This window comes from Acomys russatus, chromosome 4, assembly GCF_903995435.1.
Source record: "Acomys russatus chromosome 4, mAcoRus1.1, whole genome shotgun sequence".
Taxonomy (NCBI): domain Eukaryota; kingdom Metazoa; phylum Chordata; class Mammalia; order Rodentia; family Muridae; genus Acomys; species Acomys russatus.
The window spans coordinates 68,513,294-68,534,956 of NC_067140.1; the positions used below are offsets into that span (position 1 = coordinate 68,513,294).

Consider the following 21,663-nt stretch of genomic DNA (forward strand, 5'->3'; position numbering starts at 1 on the left):
TATATTGGAATGACAGATGTCTGTCATCTTGCCTGGCTCCTAGCTGAAATTAGGACTGATTTTTCTCAGGCAACAGAGTATCTCTCTCACAATTAGGGGAACTTGGTACCCAAATACTGGGCCAAAGGAGAAGAGAAGAAAAGCCATGACTTAGGGGGAGAGAGGGGCCTCTCTTCTGGACTCCTCAGGCCGCGTTCCAGGCAGCTCGGGCTGCACAGAGCCTGGGTTTGAAGCTATTTTACTTTCCCTTGCAGGGCTATGGAATCCCAGGAATCTGCATGCAGCGGCCAGTCAGGGGAAAGCTTTACCTTGGATCTCCCGACAGTGTGTGACCCCAGAAGTTATGAAGCACCCCAGAGAGCCAGCCAGGCAGCCAACAGCCAGTGGCCAAGTTCTCCGGAATCACACTCTTTCCCTTCTTCCTCAACTGCTGGCTCAGGTAACAAGCATAATTTAAATCAACTATAAGAAAACAACAACCGGCAGAGACACAGGCACGTGGTAGTCCTGTTTCTCCCCTAAAAGGAATAAATTTTTACCTTAAGTAGAAAAACACTTTACACAGCAAAGCTGGGAAGGAGGGCTTCAAAGAAGGCGCCCTGAGTAACAGGATGGTGTGCAGGAACTGGGGGTGCAGAGGTGAACGCCCAGCTCCTTCCCCTCACATAGCTCAGAGTTTGGGGTGACCCAAACACAGCATGTCTAGACAAACGGGTCCAGGAAGGGAGGCAGGCCATTGTTACCCCTCCCAGGGCCTTTTTCTGATCTCTGTCCAGAGGCAGGAGAACACTTAATTTGACAAGGAGAGTGGACCTGTACTTTGGTTTTTTGTTTTTTGTGGTTCTTTGTGTAGCCTTGGCTGTTCTGGACTCACTTTATACACCAGGCTGTCTTTGAACTCACAGAGATCCGCCCGCCTCTGTCTCCTGAGTGCTGGGTTATAGGCGTTTACCACCACGTCTGGCTTGTGCTTTGTTTGCAGAAAATAGCAGTGTGGGCACTGTGCACTGTGGTACGAGGTCCACCTCATTCTCCTCAGTGCTGACATTACAGGCACATGCTACTATGCCTAGCCACCTGTAGTTTCCATGCAAGGGCCTGGTTTTGATGGTGTTGTTTTTTTATTTATATGTTGAGTCCATTTTTCCCTCCTCCCATTGCATGTCTGTAGGTAGCTCTAGCTACGGACCATCTCCCTTTGGCACTTCAGCAGACTCCTTTCTTCCTTTTTTTTCTTTTTTTCATTTTTTAAGACAGGGTTTCTCTGTGTAGCCTTGGCTGTCCTGGACTCACTTTGTAGATCAGGCTAGCCTTGAACTCACATCGATCCAGCGGCCTGCCTCTGCCTCCCAAATGCTGGGATTAAAGGTATGTGCCACCACACCCAGCACTTCAGCAGATTTCTGATAACAGTTTTATCTGGTTCTGAAAGTTTTGGACCCCATGTCTGCTCAGATCCAGGCTTGCCTTTGCTTTGATCTCCAGGGGTAACCCCACAACTGCTGTACTAGTCCAGATTCTTAACACCTCCAGTTCCTAATCCAACTGGACATTGGACGTTTGTGTATTTCCTGCTCTGTATTGTTAGGAAATTCATCTTCTGAGGAGTCTTCCAACTGGACAGTCATTTGGGATGGCTCTGCTGTGCTCTGAGCTGGCACAGTGTGTCGGGGGCCTCGGCATGGAGCTCTGGGAGTGAATGTGGCACTTGGCCTCCCTAGCTATTCAGCTAGCTAGGAGCCAGGAGCTGACTATGAAAATCCAGTCATGGGCTGAGGGCTCAGCTTGCCTGGCATGCTCAAGGCCCCAAATTCAGTCCCAACAGCAGGAAGATAAGAAAGATAATATCAGAATTCCATCTAATTAACCTTTTGTCAGCATGTCTAGTTGAACTCTAGGCATGAGTTGGCAAAGAGTGAAGTACTCCGTCATGGCGTGAGGTGGCCTCCAGGCAGTGGCATATAACTGCAACAAATAAGCCAGCAGGCAGTCCCCGAAGCCCAGACATGTGACAGGCAGAGCATAGGTAGCTTATCCAAGGCAGGGTCACTGTTCTAACACCCAGGATAGTGGTAGGCCAGAGAAGACTGGCTTCAGGGTTTCTGTTCTGTTTTGTTTGCTTGTTCATTTGAGAGAAGGTCTCAGTGATAGCACGGGCTAGCCTGGAACTTCACAGCACGGGCTAGCCTGGAACTTCACAGGACCATCTTGGAATGGGACTGGCACCTCTCCCCTACTTCCTGTTTCACAGCCTGCTGAGCAGTCATGGCCTTGGTCAATGATGAAGCTTCTGCTTTCAAACCTAGATGACTGGCGCTGTGCATCTTTGAGCAGCCATTTGAAAAGTAAAGCTATTAGCATTTTGAATTGTAAACAAAGCCTCCTTATATAGAGTTTTCCTAGACTTACCACCAAAACCATCTATGCGTAAGACCACAGTTTGGGTGGGGGTGTGTGTAGTCCCAGGAAAACTGCGCTTTCCTTTGACGGGAGTTCATTTCATGAAAACTCACCATCAGCCATATTAGAGGTGTGAAGTGTCATGGATTTCCATGGCTGGAGGCGGGGTTCCCCCTGGAGTTGTAGTCTCAGTTTCCTTCTACCCTTTTCTCTGTTTTGCCAAATCCCAGGGAGCAGCAAAGCTGGAGGATAGTGGGATTGTGATGGTGCACAAATGAAGTTAGGCCGGGTGCGCATTCCTGATCCTGGACCAGGATCTTCTATCATATGAGTCTGCTGCTCTGTCCTGAGCTGGTAGACTACCAGTGGCGCATCGGGGTCTTCACTCATGGTGGAGGAGGAAGAAGTCACCTTCTATGCCATGTACGTCAATCAAATCTTACATTTCCTCAGAGCTCCAGGTGTACGGAGCCTGCCCACAGGGGAAGATGGACCACTGGGCACAGCGACTCCAAGCTGTGGCCTTTCCAAACTGACCCGCTACAGGGACCTACAGAGCCAAGATCTAGCCCTTTCTACTCCTTCATCCCTTGACCACTCTCTTCCCCAGGCACATGGCCACCACCTCGTCTACCCATGCGATGTAGCCCACTGTAACGCAGGTGCCCAGAATCACGTTTAAGAGCCAAACTGATGGGCACTTCTGACCCTCACTGCATGTGTCTAATTGCATACTGCTGTCCATGCTCTGGAGGTGTCAGTTAGGGGAGAGAGGTATGAGTCTTTAAAGCACTTTCCAAGAAACTAATGGGTCCTAAAAAAAAATCCCAGGAATACCTTAAGAGTTTTTGTCATTTCAGTCTGGTATACAAAGGCAGGATAGGCTGAGCTTTCATTTGCCTTAAAGCCTGGTGTCTGTCCTGAGGTTACCAGGCAGCCACTTCTCAGCAAGTCCTGTTTGAAATAAACAACCGTTGCCTCACACAGGCATAGGGTCATGAGACTCCTCCCCACGCCTGTCCTGGTAGATAAGGCAGAAGATTCACTGCTGCCAAGAAGGTCTTCCCAGGGCACATTTCCATCCTAGAGTGTGGCTCTCTCTGGGATTGTGCTTCCTCTTCTCCAGCAGTCCCCCACCCACCCCCCACCAAGCTCTTCGGCCTGTAATCTGGGAGCTGGGTCATTTGTTCAAAGCAACAGATAGAGCAGCAGCGCAAGGCTGTTCAGGTGCACAGCAGCTGAACACAGACCCCTGGGAATACTCATTATGTAAGCCTGGACTCCTGAGCTAGGCTGAGCCAGTTCTTACTACTGCCTTAGCTGCCCGATTCCCTCCTTGGACTGCCTCCCTCCTTGATCGACTGTAATTCACTCCCAGCATTGTTAAATAGGATTCATCCATTACCCGCAACTTCAGACTCAGCAACAGACTCCGGACTCTAAGTTCCTATCACACTAAAGAGAGGCGAGCATAGACATGCAGGATCCAGGAGCTGTATTAAGTGATGTACGGTCTCCGATAAATATCTCACAAGCTCCTTAGGGCATGTTCCTCTGGGTTCTGTTGTGGCTAACCAGGTAGGTCCTGTAGTGTATCTGCCCAGGGCCCACAGAAGCTTTGTCCTGCACGCCCCCACCGTGCATTCTAACATGGAACAGAGGTTCCTCTGCAGTTGTTTAGGTGTGGCAGTATGGGTGGAAGAAATCTTGGCGCTTTCCTCAGACGGGAGCTTTTGTCCGAGAACAGAGCTGGGAACTGGAATGCAGACTTGAGTGTTCAGGACAATAATGCTTTGATGATTAAAGGCCCTGTTGGCAGGTGGCTATAAACTTTAACAGTACTTTAATGTCCCTTGGTGGGTTTTTTTTTTTTTTTTTTTTTTTTACTCTGTTAACATCCCAGTCTTCAAAGGTATCCAGATAATTTAATATTTGAGAATAAGTAAATATGCTTTATCCTGTTTATAATTCACATTGTATCTTTGTGATTCTATAAAACTCTGTTCCCATGATGAAACAATTATAAGCTCTTACAGTTAGGACTTCAAACTGAAAGTTACATAATACTTGTAAACTTCTGGATTTGGGGCTGAGGAGATGGCGCAGTGGGTGATGGTTCGAGGGCCTCGTTCTTGAAACGATGGCAGGATGCTGCTGCCATCTGTGATGTCATCAGTGATGTCCTCATTTGTTCTTCACACTGAACTTCAGTGCCACCTGTGAGGACTAACAGTCTAAAGAGGAAATGTCAGTGGAGCTGAAATGACACAGGCTGGGCCCCTGACACAGGCAGGCCTGTAGGGCGCTAACTACAGAGCCAGTGGGCAGAGTAGCTTTCTGCTGACTCACAGCTTTCCTCACAGGCTCCTGCAAGTGAGCTTACAGTCAGGTCTTGTTCAGCTGTGTCTTCCTACAGTGCAGGGGAAAGACTTGACTGATGTATTCAGCAGATTGTGTGTGTGTGTGTGTGTGTGTGTTCGTGTGTGCGCATGTGTGCTTCTGTTGTTGCTGCTGCTGCTGGACAGCAAACCCAGGACTTCCAGTGTGCTAGGCCAGCGCTCTATCACCATGCGCCCACGGTATGTTATTCCTTTTGAGTCTTAGAGCCACCCCCAAAGAAGTAAATACTGTTCTGACCTCTGTGTTACCTCCGCAGGAACAGAGCCTTGGAGAGGCTGGTATTGAGATTTGGTCTACAGAGTTCTAGAAAGCTGAGACTCACCTGGGTCAGTCCTTCAAAGGAAGGACTTTAAAGAAATGCAAACATGAAGTCTGAGAAAGGGCTGTGAAGGGCTGGCCTTGAGGACTCTTCCAGCTATTCCTTCTCAGCTCCTTTCTGCTGACTGCCTTCCAATTCCAGCACTTCTCAGGGGCCAACCATGCCTCCCGGCTCACTTGAGATACACACACAGACACACACACACACATGTACGTACACACAGCCATGCACATGCACACACACACAGACACATAGACACACACATACATATACATGTACATACACACAGCCATGCACATGTACACACACAGTTAAACACACAAACACACGCTGACACACACACAGATACACCTAGACACACACATATTTGTACATGTACACATAGAGACACACACACACACATACATATATACATACACAGGCACACACACAGATACCCACAGACACACATATATATACACAGACATACAGACACATACACAACTATCTATAGACACATACATACACATGTATGCACACCGACACACACACACAAAGAACCACACAGATACCCACAAACACACACACACACACACACGTACTCATGTACACACACAGTTACCCACAGACACAGACACATAGATAGACATGTACACACACATACATATACACGTATGCACAGGGACACACACACACACACACACACACACACACACCACTACCTGAACTGTGGAAGGAGCATTCGTCAACTACCTGCAGACCAGCTGCCGAAGAAAAGACATCAATTTCCAGTTCACTGTCACATTGGCAGGAGCCACCGCTTTAGGCCAAAACCAGGAAAGAAACAGTCAGATATTTGGATTTTAGTTGTTGGCTAGGATGGATGGCAGGTGCCCTTATTTACCCAGAAGACGTTTCTCACCGACCTTTAGGACTGTCTCTTGGCTCCTTGCCCTTCAAAGTGGTCCTTTGGTGCCCAGGGTGGAGCCCAGGCCTTTGTATTTTAGACCCATGTCACCACTGAGCTGTGCAAGCCGGTTTCCTCCCTGGAGCTTTCAAAAGCTGCTGCCGACGTGCTCGGGATGCGGCTTCCTGGAGCATGGCCTTTAGGGGCGAATGCTTTTGTATTCACGTCTGGGTTCCCTGTGCTTGACAGGCCTGTGAGCACATTCTAAGGGCAGCCACCTGGTGTGTAGTAGGTCCTCAGGTGAGGCTGCCAACCGAATAAATGACACTTGTTAAGATGTGAAAGAAAGAGGGCGTGGAGAGATGGTTCAGTGGTTCAGAGCCCACACGGTGGAAGGAGAGAGTCAACTCCACAAATAAATAATTAATACATAAACAAAATATCAAAACAGAGAGAGCATGGTAGGAAATGGAACAGCTTTAAAGATGTGTTACGTTACTGAAATTAGAATCTGATCTATACGTGTTCCTAGCAGAGAGTTTACTTATTTTATTTACTTTGAGACAAGGTCTCACTGTGTATTCCTGGCTGTCTGGGAGCTTGTTATGTAAAAAAAAGCTGGCCTTGAACACACACAGATCTGTCTCCTAAGGGCAGGGGTTAGAGATGCATGCTCTGCTGGGATGTTTCTTTGAGATAGCATCTCACTGTGTTGCTTATGTTGGTCTTGAGTTCAAAATCCTCTGTCCTCAGCCTCTCAAGTGCTGGGACGACAGGGTTATGCCAGCATGCTCTGAGGAAGTTGTTTCATTCACTCATTCTCTCTTTCTTTTTCTCATTATTTTTAAATTCTGTGTATTTGTCTAAGTGTGTGTGTGTGTGTGTGTGTGTGTGTGTGTGTGTGTGTGTGTGTGTATTAGTGTAGGTATCTGCAGAGGCCAGAGGTGTTAGATTCCCCCTGGATCTGAAGTGATAGGTGGTTGTGGTCTGCCTGGCACGGGTCCTCTGCAAGGACCTCTAACCACTGACCCATTCTTCCACCCCAGGAATTGTTTCTTAATTCAACAAATATTCTTAATAAGAGTACATAAACGTATAAACTTAAAGTTATCCCTAGATTGCTCTTAATTTTTTTTGTTGTTGTTGTGTTTTGTTTTTGAGACAGGGTCTTACTGTGTAGCTTTGACTATCCTGAAACCACTATGTAAACCAGGTTGGCCTTGAACTCACTGAGATCCACCTGTCGCTACCCCCCAGTGCTAATCTCAATGATGGGATTACAAAGGTGAGCCACCAAGAGGCTTTAACAAGGATTATTCAGAAAGTGATAATTAGAGAACTTAAGTCAAGCACAGTATAGAATGCAAAGTTGAAGTTATCTACGAGCAATGCCACTGCAACTGTAGAAGGCTGGTTTGGGGTGGATTGGCTACCATTACTCCCCAGTTTTGTTTTGTTTCCGAGACAGGGTTTCTCTGTGTAGCCTTGACTGTCCTGGACTCGCTTTGTAGACCAGGCTAGCTTCGAACTCACAGAGATTCACCTGTCTCTGCCTCCCAAGTGCTGAGATTAAGGCATGTGCCACCACTGCCTGCCCAGCCTTACTCCCCAGTTTTTATACAGTAATACCTAAATTCCTGCCTTGGAGTTGGCACTGTGTTAGACTCTACTGCTCTCTAGTGGCCGCTGTGCACATATTTCTGAGCCTTTTGTTGGGGGGGGGGGGGATTGGCGGGGGCAGGGGACAGGACGGGGACTCTGCTGTTTAAGTGAGTTAAACCTTTTGTCATTCTCTGCTCTGATTAAGCCTACCCCTATCGTACAGACACACGCATGTACAACACACTCATGCATGCATGCATGCACATGAATGCACATGAATGTACAATGCAGATTGAACTCAAGACCCGGCACATCTGAGGCACATCTGTCTACTAGGTATAAAATTAAACATTTTAAGAGGTTTTTTTGTTTTGTTTTTTCTTTTTTTATTAATTTTTAAATTTTATTTTATTAATTTATTCTTATTACATCTCAATGGTTATCCCATCCCTTGTATCCTCCCATTCCCCCCTCCCTCCTATTTTCCCCTTACTCCCCTTCCCTATGACTGTGGCTGAGGGGGACTTCCTCCCCCTTTGTTTTGTTTTTTTCAAGACAGGATTTCTCTGTGTAGTCTTGGCTGTCCTAGACTCACTGTTTGGTTTCTTTGAAACTAACTTTAATTCCTTCATAAATTGAAGGTGGTTTGTCAAAACTGATGCCTCCCTTATGAGGTTAGAATAGACACAGAATCATAAATTACAGTTGTGAGTTCAGGGGTTAGATGCACACATGGAGGTCAGAGACAACTTACAGGGGTCATTTCTCCCTTTGCAAAATGTGGGTCCCAGAGATCACTCACACACACACACACACACACACACACACACAGAGAGAGAGAGAGAGAGAGAGAGAGAGAGAGAGAGAGAGAGAGAGAGAGAGAGAGAGAGAGAAAGATTTATATATATTGGTGTTTTTCTTTTTAAAAAAAGAATTATTTATTTATCATACGTACACAGTGTTTTGCCTGCATGTACACCAGAAGAGGTCACTAGATCTTATTATAGATGCTTGTGAGCCACCATGTGGTTGTGGGGAATTGAACTCAGAAACTTTGGAAGAGCAGCCAGTACTCTTAACCTCCGAGCCATCTCTCCAGCTCTCTTTCTTTTTAAAAAGGTTTTTTAAGACAGAGTTTCTCTGTGTAGCCCTGGCTGTCCTAGACTTACTTTGTAGCCTAGGCTGGCCTTGAACTCACTGAGATCAACCTGCCTCTGCCTCCCAAGTGCTGGTATTAAAGATGTGTGCCACCACGCCCAGCTGACATGTGTTTTTAAAGACTTGGTTTTTGTACTTAATAGTATATGCCTGATCTGTAAACCTTTACCCTTTTCTTCTTGAATTGTTGTTTCCTTCATGATCACATTGTCCAGATAACTAGTTGGCTGATGGCCTTGTGCCAGCACAGGACTCACGATTTTCAGCTGGAGCCTCTTCCTGGACTTGGCCTTGTGTGCCCTCCCGTATTGGGCTCTGGGCAACTCTTGGCCATGTTTGTCCTGTTGAATTACGACTTGAAGTTGGCACAGTGATGTCACTTTGCTTTCAATTAAAGTTGGTTCAGGACAGGCAAACCTACATAGTGACACCCTGTCTGGAAAACAACAGCAACAAAATTAAGTTTGGAAGTGGAATATGCATTCCCGGCTTCTGGAATTGCCGTGCACCCCAGTTCTTTATGCTCTTTCTGTAGGGTGCTCCTGATTATCTAAGTCCTGGTTCCAGGGATTATTTTAATAGTGCTAGAAAGGTCCCCTAAGAGTTCCCTTAGGGGACTGTAGCTCAAGCCTCCTGCTGCATGCTTCCACAGCTGATGGGGGTGCAACACAGTGCTCACCTGGTGTGTGTGTAGTTCCTGGCTTGGATTCTCAGCACCACAAAAACAATAGAAAAGAAAAGGAGGCGGCGGGGGGGGGGGGGAATTTGTGCATGGAAGGAAGGAGAGAGAAAGAAGAAAGAAGAAAGAATTTATACTTCTTAAAAGGTAGAAGTGACACCAGGTGTGGTGGTGCAGGTCTTTAATCCCAGCACTCGGGAGGGAGGCAGAGGCTGATGAATTGCTGTGAGTTCGAGGTTAGCCTGGTCTACAAAAGGAGTCTAAGACAGCCAAGGCTACACAGAGAAACCTTGTCTTGAAAAAAGTAGAACTGGGTTCAGACAACAAGCTGTAAGGGACTATATCTAAGGTCTTTCTATTCCAGAATCACTGCTGCTAGATTTGGGAGAGAGGCCTTTACTTGGGTGCATGCATGATAGTTATGGCATTTGTGACAAAGTTAGTCGGATTTGGTTGTTGTTGTTGTGTGTGTGTGTGCTTGAAGTCAAATCCAAGGTCTTACGTATGATAGGCAAGCATTGTGCCACTTAGCTTTGTCCCCAGCCCAAGTTAGGTTTTTATTTTGTTTGCTTTTAAAATACATTTATTTACTTATTTGTGTCTATGTGTGAGGTGAAATGTGTACGTGGAGGTCAGAGACGACCTATAGGGATCTATTCTCTCTTTCCAGCATGTGGGTCCCCGGGATCAAACACAGGTCCTCAGGCTTTACTCACCTTCTGAGCTATCTCAACAGCCCTGTTTGTGTTTACATGGTATCTCACTCGACAGTTCAGGCCTTACCTTCACAGTACTCTTCCTGCTTCAGGTGTCCCTTCACCCCCAAGTACTGGGATTACAGGTATGAGCCACTATGACTGGCAGTTTTTTGTGTGTATGCGTTTTAGATTTATTTTATTTATGTGTATGGATGTTTTGTCTGCATGTATGTATATACACTATGTGCATGCCTGCTACCTTCATAAGTTAGAAGAGGGCATTGGATTCTTTATTTTTGGGTTTTTTTCCCCTCGAGACAGGGCTGTCCTGGACTCGCATTGTAAACCAGGCTGGCCTCAAACTCACAGGGATCCACCTGCCTCTGCCTCATGAATGCTGGGATTAAAGGCATGGGCCACCACACCGGGCTAGAGGGCATTGGATTTTTCAGAGCTGGAGTTGCAGATGGTTGTGAGGCACTATGTGAGTGCTGGAAACCAAACCTAGTCCTCTCCAAGAGCACTGAGCAATCTCTCTAGCTCCACAGCAGTTTGTCTATTTGTTGTTTGTTTTTGGCTTTTTTGTGTGTTTGTTTTGTTTCAAGACAGGGTATCTCTGTATAGCCCTAGCTGTCCTGCACTCCTTCTATAGACCAGGCTGGTCTCAAACTCACAGAGATCACCTGCTGCTGCCTCCCGAGTGCCAGGATTACAGGTGTGCGCCACTATGCCTGGCCTTCCCACAGCAGTCTTTAATAATAAAGTTTTGCTTTTTTTTTTCTTTTAAGAAATAGAAATAGAGCCAGGTATGGTGGTATACACCTTTAATCCCAGCACTCAGGAGGCAGAGTCAGGTGGATCTCTGTGAGTTCGAGGCCAGCCATTACACATAGAATCCCTGTCTCAATAAACAGAGGCGGGGGGGTGGGGAGGAAGAAAATAAGAGATGTAAAAGTAGACAATACGGCAAAATATAAAATTAAACATAAGGCCAGATATGTTGGCAATGCTTATATTCCCAGTACTACTGGCTGCAGGGGGACTGTACAAGTTCCAAGCCAGCTGTTCTACATATACATAGCAAGTTTTGTGTGAAACGTATGAAATAACTAGGATCCACACAGAGCTTACAGGTCGCCTGTGAAAGCAATGTCTATATGTCCTTTCATCTACTTCCCTGCACCTGTAAATGTATTCATGCAAATAGATAAATGCAACACATCAGGGTTAACAAGCATATGAAGGTGGCTCTGGGGGTGTGGCCTAGCAGCAGAGCCCTTGCCTAGCATGTGTGAGGTCCTGGGTTTGAGTGCTACCGGGAAGCAAGGGTTACCGTGATACCAGTGTATCCTGTTCTTTTCACTTACTGTGTCAGGGCATCTTGTCACATTAGTGCATGTAGAGTGCTCATGTGTTTATGGCTGCATAGCATCGCAGTGAACGGTTTGCTCATGCTTCATCTAATGTGCTGACATTACCAGATGGATGTTTAGTTGCCCAGCTTTTCATGGTCATTAACAGTCTTGGATCTCCTTATACATGTATCTCACTCAGTGCATTTCTAAATAAATGTTTTCATTGATAGAGTCAAACCTAAAAGCTCCATTGCAATATGAAGCCCAATAACTAAGAAAAGCTCTTCTCAAAAATATGCCATAAACATTATTTTTGTAAAAACACTTGAAAGGCAGGAGGGTTACCATGAGTTCTAGGTCAGCCTAGACTATAGATGAAGTTATCTCAGAAAAAGGGTGGGGGTGGCACTAGGGATATGGCTCACTCAGTAATGTGCCTGCTGTGCAAAGCAAGAACCTGAGTTCGAATCCCCAGTACCCAGGTAAAAGCCAGCTGCAGGTGAACACATTTGTTGTCCCAGGGCTGGGGTGGGGTCACAGGTGGATCCCTGGGGCTCATTAGCCAGCCAGCTTAGCGGAAATGATGCATTTGGTTAGAGACTTTGTCTCAAAACAGAAGGTATGGGGGCAGGAGAGACGGCTTAGCAGTTAAGAACACTTGCTGCTCCTCCAGAGAACTGGAGTCAGTTCTCAGGATCCCCATGTCAGAGTTAGAACCTGGAACTCCAGCTCCAGATAGGATGTCCCTTCTGGCCTCACGGGCACCTGTACACACAGCCTCATGCCCCTCGACGTAAACACATACACATAAACATAAAATAAAGTAGGCTGGGAACAGTGGAAGAAGGCATTTGGTGTTGGTCTCTGGCCTTCACATGCATACACATGTGTACATGTACCCACATGCACATGTGATACCCCCCACATGAACACATATCTCACATGTGTGTATGTTTTGTTAGGAGCTAATCCTGGTAAAAATTTTAGAACATCAAATTAACACCCCCCCCCAAGAACTTAAGGGTAGCATTTCCTGTTTGTTTTTGAGTTGCTGTGGTACAGTGACACAGCTGAGGCACACTCAGTGGCACTTGCAGAGGTGGAGATACGAAAGTAACTTCTCATAAGAGGCGGTGAGAAGTTGGGGGCGGCCTTTTCTTTGCAAATTGTATTTATAAGTGATCAAAATGACAGCTTTTAAAAATTACTAGGGAACTAAGTAGAAAGGATACGGCCGTACATGTTTGTACCAAGGTAGGAAACCTACGCAGTTCCGTGACATGAATATGAGCCTCAGTTTAGAGCAGCAATTCTCAACCAGTGGGTTTCGACCCCTTTGGGGGGGGGGGTCACGTGTCAGATATCCTGTATATCAGATATTTTCATTATGAAATTACAGTTATGAAGTAGCAATGAAAATAACTTTATGGTTGGGGGTCACCACAACATGAGGAGCTGTGTTAAAGGGTTGCAGCCTTAGGAAGGTCAAGAACCACTGTTTAGAGTGACTCTTGGGGGCATCCGTCTATGTGGTGTCATTAAGGAAATCCTTAGAGTTAAACTTACCCTGAGCTCATAGCTAAGTTGCCTATTTTCCTTTATATCACAGTTCTATAGTTAGATAAGTGAGTAGCAGCATCAGGTAGGTATAGCTGTCGAAAGATCGCGGTGGCCTCCAACACCACAGTCCAGCTCGCTCCTGACTGCATTCCACTCTACCACCAGGACCAGCTAAGAGCAGCTTGCCCTCCACAGCTGCCAGGGGACAGTTTTCCCCATGACCTTACATTTCACGACAACTGCATCCACCTCGTCCACCTCCTGAGGTGTGTTGATGACTAGGGGCAGTCGCACCTCCCAGCAGGCACAGTTGGGACTCGGTAGTTTTGGTTGTTACAACCTTGAGTGCCCTACTGGCATCTGGTAGGTAGAGGTTCTTCAGTGTTCAGCTTTTCCACCAAACAAAGAGTGACTGCTGTTCACATCGGTGCCAGGCACCGAGGTCTCACTGTCACTCTGGCACATTTTGTTTTGTTTTTGTCTATCTTTGTACTGAGCTTTTGTCAAAAATGTACTTTTCAGCCAGAGGCTACCCTAGAAGATGATTAATTAACTAAGGGATCAGATGCTGTGGTAGACATACTGGCGTTGGGCTAGGTGGCAATTAGCAGATATATATTCACCTCACTGAGGAGCTATGTAATTATTTTACGTGTGCATGTGAGTAAGGGCAGCTGTCTGCATCGTCTGCATCATCTGCAGTGGCTCTGTGAGTCTTAAATGATTGCACTGCAGCCACTGCAAATGTGTGCTGGGGTGGGACAGAGGCAGGCAGAAGGCTCGTACAGGTGTTCTCTCCCCCTTGCGCTTTTGGAGAGCCTGTACTACTAGGCCCATGTCATCTCTCCAGCGTCATCAAATCGTTGGCTAGCCCTGCAGATGTCCTGGTAGTTAAGATCGTCTAACACTTTGAATCTAGCATCCAACTCCAAACTGTTCCAATGACTTAAAGTGATAATAAGATCACGTGCCGCTGCCATTGTCACTTCAGCAGTAATCATCAGCATCAATTCATTTGGGCATACACTTTAAATAAATACTGAGCTCTGATCCACACACAAAGCAGGAAGGGAGGTAGGTATAAGGGATAATCTTTAAGTAAAGACACAGAGTTCACAGCTTAGAGAAATGCCCCAGGCCATGGTCTCTGTGACAGTTTTGGGACAGAGGTCTTCATAGTTCCCCTTAGCTCTCAGAGCATCTTCTTCCTGTAATCTCAGCAGGTCACAGGTCAGCAATCTGAGGGTGGAGGCCTGTTCTCACCACACAGAAATGTTCTCTGTCCTAGTTAGTGTCTGTTGTGTGATAAACACCGTGACTAAACCCAGCCTGCAGAGGAAAGAGTGTATTTCATCTCCTGGGTTTATTACCACTCTCAGGTCACACTGCAGCTCTGAGGGGAGTCAAGGCAGGAACTCAAGGCAGGAACTGGAGCAGAGCCATGAGGGAATGCTGCCTACTGGCTTGCTGCTCATGGTTTGCTCAGCGTGCTTTCCGGTACCTTCCATGACTACTTGCCAAGGGGTAGCTGTGCACATAGTGGTCAAGACCCTCTCGCATCCATCATTAAACAAGAAACCCCACATCGATCATTAATCAAGAAAATGTCCCACCAGGTTACCTATACTTCAGTCTAAGAAGGCATTTTCTTAACGAATTTCTTTCTTCCTAGCTGACCTGGCAAGTGTTGAGTTGACAAAAATGAGCTAGAACACTTTAAAAAGGCTTCTTGTCACAAACTAGACACAAACTTAGCAACTGTCAATTCTTCCTGCTAACAGTCTTCTCTGATACTGAGAGTACTGATGCTGAGCTGGTACACTAATACTGAGAGTACTGATGCTGAGCTCATACACTGATACTGAGAGTACTGATGCTGAGCTGATACACTGATACTGAGAGTACTGATGCTGAGCTGATACACTGATACTGAGAGTACTGATGCTGAGCTGATACACTGATACTGAGAGTACTGATGCTGAGCTGATACACTGATATTGAGAGTACTGATGCTGAGCTCATACACTGATACTGAGGGTACTGATGCTGAGCTGATACACTGATATTGAGAGTACTGATGCTGAGCTGATATACTGTTACTGAGAGTACTGATGCTGAGCTGATATACTGATACTGAGAGTACTGATGCTGAGCTGATATACTGTCACTGAGGGTACTGATGCTGAGCTGATATACTGTCACTGAGGGTACTGATGCTGAGCTGATACACTGATACTGAGAGTACTGATGCTGAGCTGATACACTGTCACTGAGAGTACTGATGCTGAGCTGATACACTGATACTGAGAGTACTGATGCTGAGCTGATACACTGATAGTGAGGGTACTGATGCTGAGCTGATATACTGTCACTGAGGGTACTGATGCTGAGCTGATACACTGATACTGAGAGTACTGATGCTGAGCTGATATACTGTCATTGAGGGTACTGATGTTGAGCTGATGATACACTGACACTGAGGTTACTGATGCTGAGCTGATGATACACTGACACTGAGGGTACTGATGCTGAGCTGATATCTCACCATGAACAGAATAACAAACAAATGTAAGTGTGTCTTGGGAGCTGAAGACTTGCATTAAATTCCTTTGCATCTCTTTGCCTGTGACCCATGACAAATGACTCTCACCCATACTTTTCTTCTCTATAGAATGAGAATTTGTGGTACTTCCATAGTTGCTGTGAGGATTAAGTGAGACAGTGCACATGTAACCTCTTCTGCCTTATTAACAAGGTCTACGTAGACTGCTGCAGTGTTATTTATTTTCTAAAGAAAGAACTTTAAAATATCACTCTTCCTTCAAAGCTATCACTATTTCAGGAAGAATTGATATTTGCATATCTAAATTGAAGAACCCCAAAATAAAGATCAGCCTTCTGTAGTCCCTGTTTTTTCACTTGGTGGTGGCTGCCAAGCACCTGCCTGTAGTCCAGCCCCTGGAGGGATTCTGAGGGAGCTAGCATACTGAGATACTGCATGTACTGGGTATTAAGACCTACTGGGCATCTGTGATGCTCCAGACCTTGTGCATAACACTGGGGAGACAATGGACAGAAAAAGAAGCAAGGAGCATCCCAGGAGCATTTCAGAATCTACATGGAAGAGGGAGACAGACAATGAAAGATGTTGACTCTGTTGTTTAGCAATTAAACTTTATTATACAACCCAACTAGCTTATACAAGAAGGAAAAAGGTTAAAGGGACAAAAGAGTGAACCTTCCGGTAGCCGTTCCATGGGACGGGTCCTTAGGTGTCTCTCTGGCCTGTGTGCTGGTCCAGCTGGTCCGCTGCTCTGCACGCTCTCTCTGTAGCCGACTTCGTTATTCTCTCTTCCCCAGCTGCCTGAGTCATGTTGGAAGGACGGTCTCCTTCTCTTGGTGAGGGTCCATTAGAAAGACAATAGTCCAGGTGGGGTTCCCAGGTCTGCTTTCTGAATTCCAGACCCAGGATGGCTCCACTCAGTCTGTCACAAGGTATTCATGGGGTGCCCCAAGGGTAAAGCCCGCCAAGACCGCTCCCACCTGTGACAAGGCTTATTCTTTCCCACAGAAAGAGATGTGCATCAGATATGTTATGAAGAAAAGAAAAGCAGTAATAGAGGTGGGGAGGGTGGTCAATTCGTAAGTAATATTAGAGATGGTGGGGGGAACCAGTTCATAGACAGTATTAGAGATGGGGAGGACCAGTTCATAGAAAGTATTAGAGATGGGGAGGACCAGTTCACAGACTGTATTAGAGATGGTGGGGGGACCAGTTCATAGACAGTATTAGAGATGGGGAGGACCAGTTCATAGACAGTATTAGAGATGGGGAGGACCAGTTCACAGACTGTATTAGAGACGGGGGGACCAGTTCACAGACTGTATTAGAGATGGGGAGGGGACCAGTTCACAGACTGTATTAGAGATGGGGGGGACCAGTCAAGACTGTATAGAGGATGTATAGGTATGCGGGGGGGGGGGGGGGGACCAGTTCACAGACCGTATTAGAGATGGGGATGGACCAGTTCACAGACTGTATTAGAGATGGGGAGGGGACCAGTTCACAGACTGTATTAGAGATGGGGAGGGGACCAGTTCACAGACTGTATTAGAGATGGGGATGGACCAGTTCACAGACAGTATTAGAGATGGGGGGGGGGGACCAGTTCATAGACAGTATTAGCGATGGGGAGGGACCAGTTTATAGATAGTATTAGAGAGGGGAGGGACCAATCCATAAACTTTGCCTTCATGGAGTATGGTAGCATCCAGTGAATCCTTTTTTTAACTTCAGATGCCTCAGGAACTACAAGCACTGTTTAAACCTTTGTGTTTATGCTTGAAAAACCATGAAAGGCATTGGTATGAGATGAGGGCTTTTGAGTGTTTGTGTCGCCAGAGCTAGTAATGCTCTTTTTGTAAAGTGTTTGCACAGGTGCTGTGTTGACTTTAAAAAAAAAAAATCAGAATTTCGGCTGCGTGTGGTGGCACACGCCTTTAATCCTAGTACTTGGGAGGTAGAGGCTTGTGGGTCTCTATAAGTTCAAGGCCAGCTGGGTCTACATAGTGCAACCATATATCAAAAATATTTTAAACTCAAGTTTATTAAAATATTTTTACTTGAAAACATTATAAAATCAAAATGAAAAACATGGCAAGTTTATAAAATAAAGTGTGTGGAATTTTATGTGACAGTGACCTGCTGGCCATACCATCTCACAGTACAAGCTTTTACTTCTTTTACCTTTGGTCTGATGGTTCTACCTTCTCATGACAGAAACTTTTACTCCAGTCACCTTTAGTCTAGTGATGTTTTCATCTCCGGGGGTAATTTAGACAAAGAGCCAGGAAGGGAAAAGCCAGCCTGGTGTACTGCTGAGGCACTGGGCGATGTTGCAATAGTTATTTTGTGGTCCTTTGAAAAAAATCTCTCACCAGCTTAGTTTCATTATCTGAGAAAATTAATTATGGTTCTAGCCACTGTATACATACTAATTATGAGGTTTTAAAACCTGCACGGAAATCCATGACTGACATTGTCATTTAGCCTGTAAGTTACAGTTCGGTAATGATTTTTGTAGTGCTCTCAATGTGGAAACATAGGGAATCTGGTTACCTGTGGGGAGTAATAAGAAATTATTTATCCCAAACCAAACCAAAGAAAGTGACACGTGTTGGTCATTTCCCAGTTTTGTCTGTTAAAATCCTAGGAGGGTTTCGCTTAGCCATGTGCCTCTGGCCTGTGGTAAAGCTGAAACCTGGATGGAGATGGAGAGCCTGCACAGATGAGAGGCCAGTGTGTGTCTTTTAGTTCAAGTCTTTGGTTTTTCTCCAGGGACCCTTTTCTAGGGCATTAGTGTCCTCAAAATATCACACACATACACACACACACACACACACACACACACACACACACACACACACAGAGACAGAGAGACAGAGAGAGACAGAGAGGCAGAGAGACAGAGAGACAGAAAATGAATAGTAAATCTGGCCATCACTTCTGCCATATTGTGTAAGCCATAGAGACCAACAGTGACAGTGCATCTTGGAAAAGAAATCCCCAGGGCATGAACAGCAACAGCAGGCATGGGGATTGCTGGCTGCTATCTTGGGAGCTGGCTACCACAGCCTATTGGTCAGGCAACACTACCCTTAGCTGAGTCATTGGCTGGTTCTTCAGTTACTGGAGCTGTTTTTTTTTTTTTTTTATTATGCAGAGCTTTGGTTTTCCTGTCTCTGAAGCCAATCTCAAAGGTCAGAGGTCAGACGGCTGAGAGTGGGGCTCAGGGACTGGGAAGACTTTACTTTTATTTTGAAGTTTTAAGTGGAACAGGACCAGAGCTCTGGCATTGTGCCACTCCATTTTCAGACAATTCAAACAGGAAAGCTATAGTTCCATATTCAGAGCCCTGCAGCCTGGCAAGCCAGTGGCATGCAAATGAAGGTGCCTGACCCCAGTGCTACTGATCTCTGTGGATGCGGCCTCTTTTTTTTTTTTTTTTTTTTTGAGATGATATTTTATTTTTTTCCTTGTTTTATTATTAATTTATTCATATTACATCTCAGTTGTTAGCCCATCCCTTGTATCCTCCCATTCCTCCCTCCCTCCCGCTTCCCCCCCTATTCCCCTCCGCTATGTCTGTGACTGATGTCTACATGTAGAAAAATGCAATTAGACCCCTATTTGTCACCATGCACAAAACTCAAGTCCAAGTGGATTAAAGACCTCAACCTAAAAACAGAGACATTAATCCAGTTAGAGGAGAAAGTGGGGAAGAGTCTGGAACACATAGGCACAGGAGACAACTTCCTGAACAGAACACCAACAGCCCAGGCCTTAACGTCAACAATTAATAAATGGGACCTCATGAGGCTGAGAAGCTTCTGTAAGGCAGGTGACACTGTCAAGAGAACAAAGCGACAGCCTACAGACTGGGAGAAGATCTTCACCAACCCTTCATCTGACAAAGGTCTAATATCCAAAAGATGCGGCCTCTTTTTCTTCCTCATAGCTGCTCAATTGCTATGACCTGACCCAGGTTTCAGGCTGGGCTCTGGCGCCCCCTCCTGTCCAATCTGAGACTGGTTGTTGTCAGTTTAATGAAACAACTTTCTCCCCGCGCCGCCCCCCCAACCTTACCCATCTGCTGCCAGCCAGCACGGTGGGTGGCCTCTGCTCTTGTCTACACGGTCCTTTTTCTTGCCTCCTCGTCAGCAGCACCACACCTCTATCCCCTCCTTAGCCCCTATTGGTTTATGATTTATCAGGTTTATGATTGTTTTTGTTTTGTTGCTTTTTTGAGTCGTAATCCCTGGCTGCCTTGGAATCCTTCTTCTCCTTGCCTTCTTCCTCCTCCTTCTTTTTAAGATGTATTTTTACTTTATGTATATGAATATGTTGGCTACATGTACATCTGTGCACCAAGTGCGTACCTGGTGCCCACAGGAGGCCAGAAGAGGGCGCTGGAGCCCCTGTGACTGAAGTTATAGTTAACTGTAAGCCACCCGGTATGGGTTTGGAAATGCACGTCCTCTGGAAGAGCAGCCGGTGCTCTTAACTGCTGAGCCATCTCTCCAGCCCTGAGCTTTCACATTTATATGTTACCGTATTTTGACTTCTTGAGAAAATCCTGCACTCTTATTTTTTCAAATTATCATACATAATGATGTGTGTGTGTGTGTGTGTGTGTGTGTGTGTGTGTGTGTGTAGTGGTCTGAAGACAACTTGGGGAAGGTGCTTCCCTCCTTTCACCATGTGGATTTCAAGGATTGATCTCGGGTCATCAGGCTGGCTGCAGGTTCCTCAACGTGCTTAGCTATTTCACTGGCCTCTCAAAAAGTTTCAAAATGCCAGGCGGTGGTAGCATACGCCTTTAATCCCAGCACTCGGGAGGCAGAGGCAGGCGGATCGCTGTGAGTTTGGAGGCTGGCCTGATCTACAAAGCTAGTCCAGGACAGCCAAGGCTACACAGAGAAACCCTGTCTCAAAAAAACAAAACAACAACAACAACAACAAAAAAGATAGTGTTTGCTTTGGCAACACATATACTCAAATTACAGCGGAACAGACACGTTCCATGTTTTCAAAAATAGAAAAGCTATTGATTCACTTTAACGATGTATGAATATTTTTTAGCTTTTTAAACTTTTCCTTTGAAAATATCTCATCTGATAAGATAGTGAGCATTCTGTACTACAGTTGTCATCAGCACAGTATTGCCACTGCGTGCCATGCCACACACTGGGAGTTACAGTGACTTCTGTCCTTCCATGTCTTTCCATGTCAGGAGTCTTCACATGCCATGTTGCCAGTGAACAGTAAAGGTATTGGGCAGCATTTAAAGAAATGTGTACATACCTAAGTAGCCATGAGCATAATTATTTTATTTCACCCGTTATCAGTCTGCACAGGAATATTTCTAGTCACATGTGAGTAGGCATATTTCCACGGAGTTCACTGGAGATTTACCCTTTGGGCCAGAAGATGCTGAAGTACCAAGTGTTGCCTCTTCCCTAAATTTTAGATTCGAAGTGTAGGTGATATTCTGTATTCTGGGTCTCAGAAATAGAATTTGGGTCATCCAGTTTCCATTCTGAGCCAGAGAACCATGAGATTCTGGGGCAGTGCCTCCAATATGGTACCACCAGTTATATAAGGCCATTTAAATCTAAAATCCATGCCCTTAGTCACAGTGGCCATATTTCAGGTGCTTCAAGAGTGACTTCCACACTGGGTGACTCACAGAGAACATTCCTGCCGTGGAAAGGCCTGTAATTAATTGATTTTTTTTTTTTTTTTTTTGGACACAGGGTTTCTCTGTGTAGCCCAGGCCGGCCTCAAATGCACAGAGATCCTCCCTCCTCCCTCTGCCTCTGGAGTGCTGGAATTAAAGGCGTGTTCCACCACCGCCTGGCTGGAAGGTGTGTTTAAAATAAAGGAATCAATGATGAACTTTTCTAATGGCCTAGCAGCGTTTACAAGACTATTATTAGTCTGTTATATTTATTTAATCAATATAAAAATAAAAATAAAAGCACTTCATTTTTAGAGCATTTTAAGTTCTGGGATTTCCCATACACACGCTCCCTAGCACACGCAC

General features: G+C 45.7%; 1 protein-coding gene across 1 annotated transcript in view; it reads left to right on the forward strand.

The window, feature by feature from the left end:
* Positions 1-257: 257 nt before the first annotated feature.
* Shld1 (shieldin complex subunit 1) overlaps positions 258-21,663 on the forward strand; it is a 53,737-nt gene continuing 32,331 nt past the window's right edge. The window contains exon 1 of the mRNA XM_051144686.1: positions 258-439. Within this exon, the coding sequence (XP_051000643.1) occupies positions 259-439 (181 nt within the window). The 5' untranslated portion in view covers position 258. The remainder of the gene's footprint in view (positions 440-21,663) is intronic.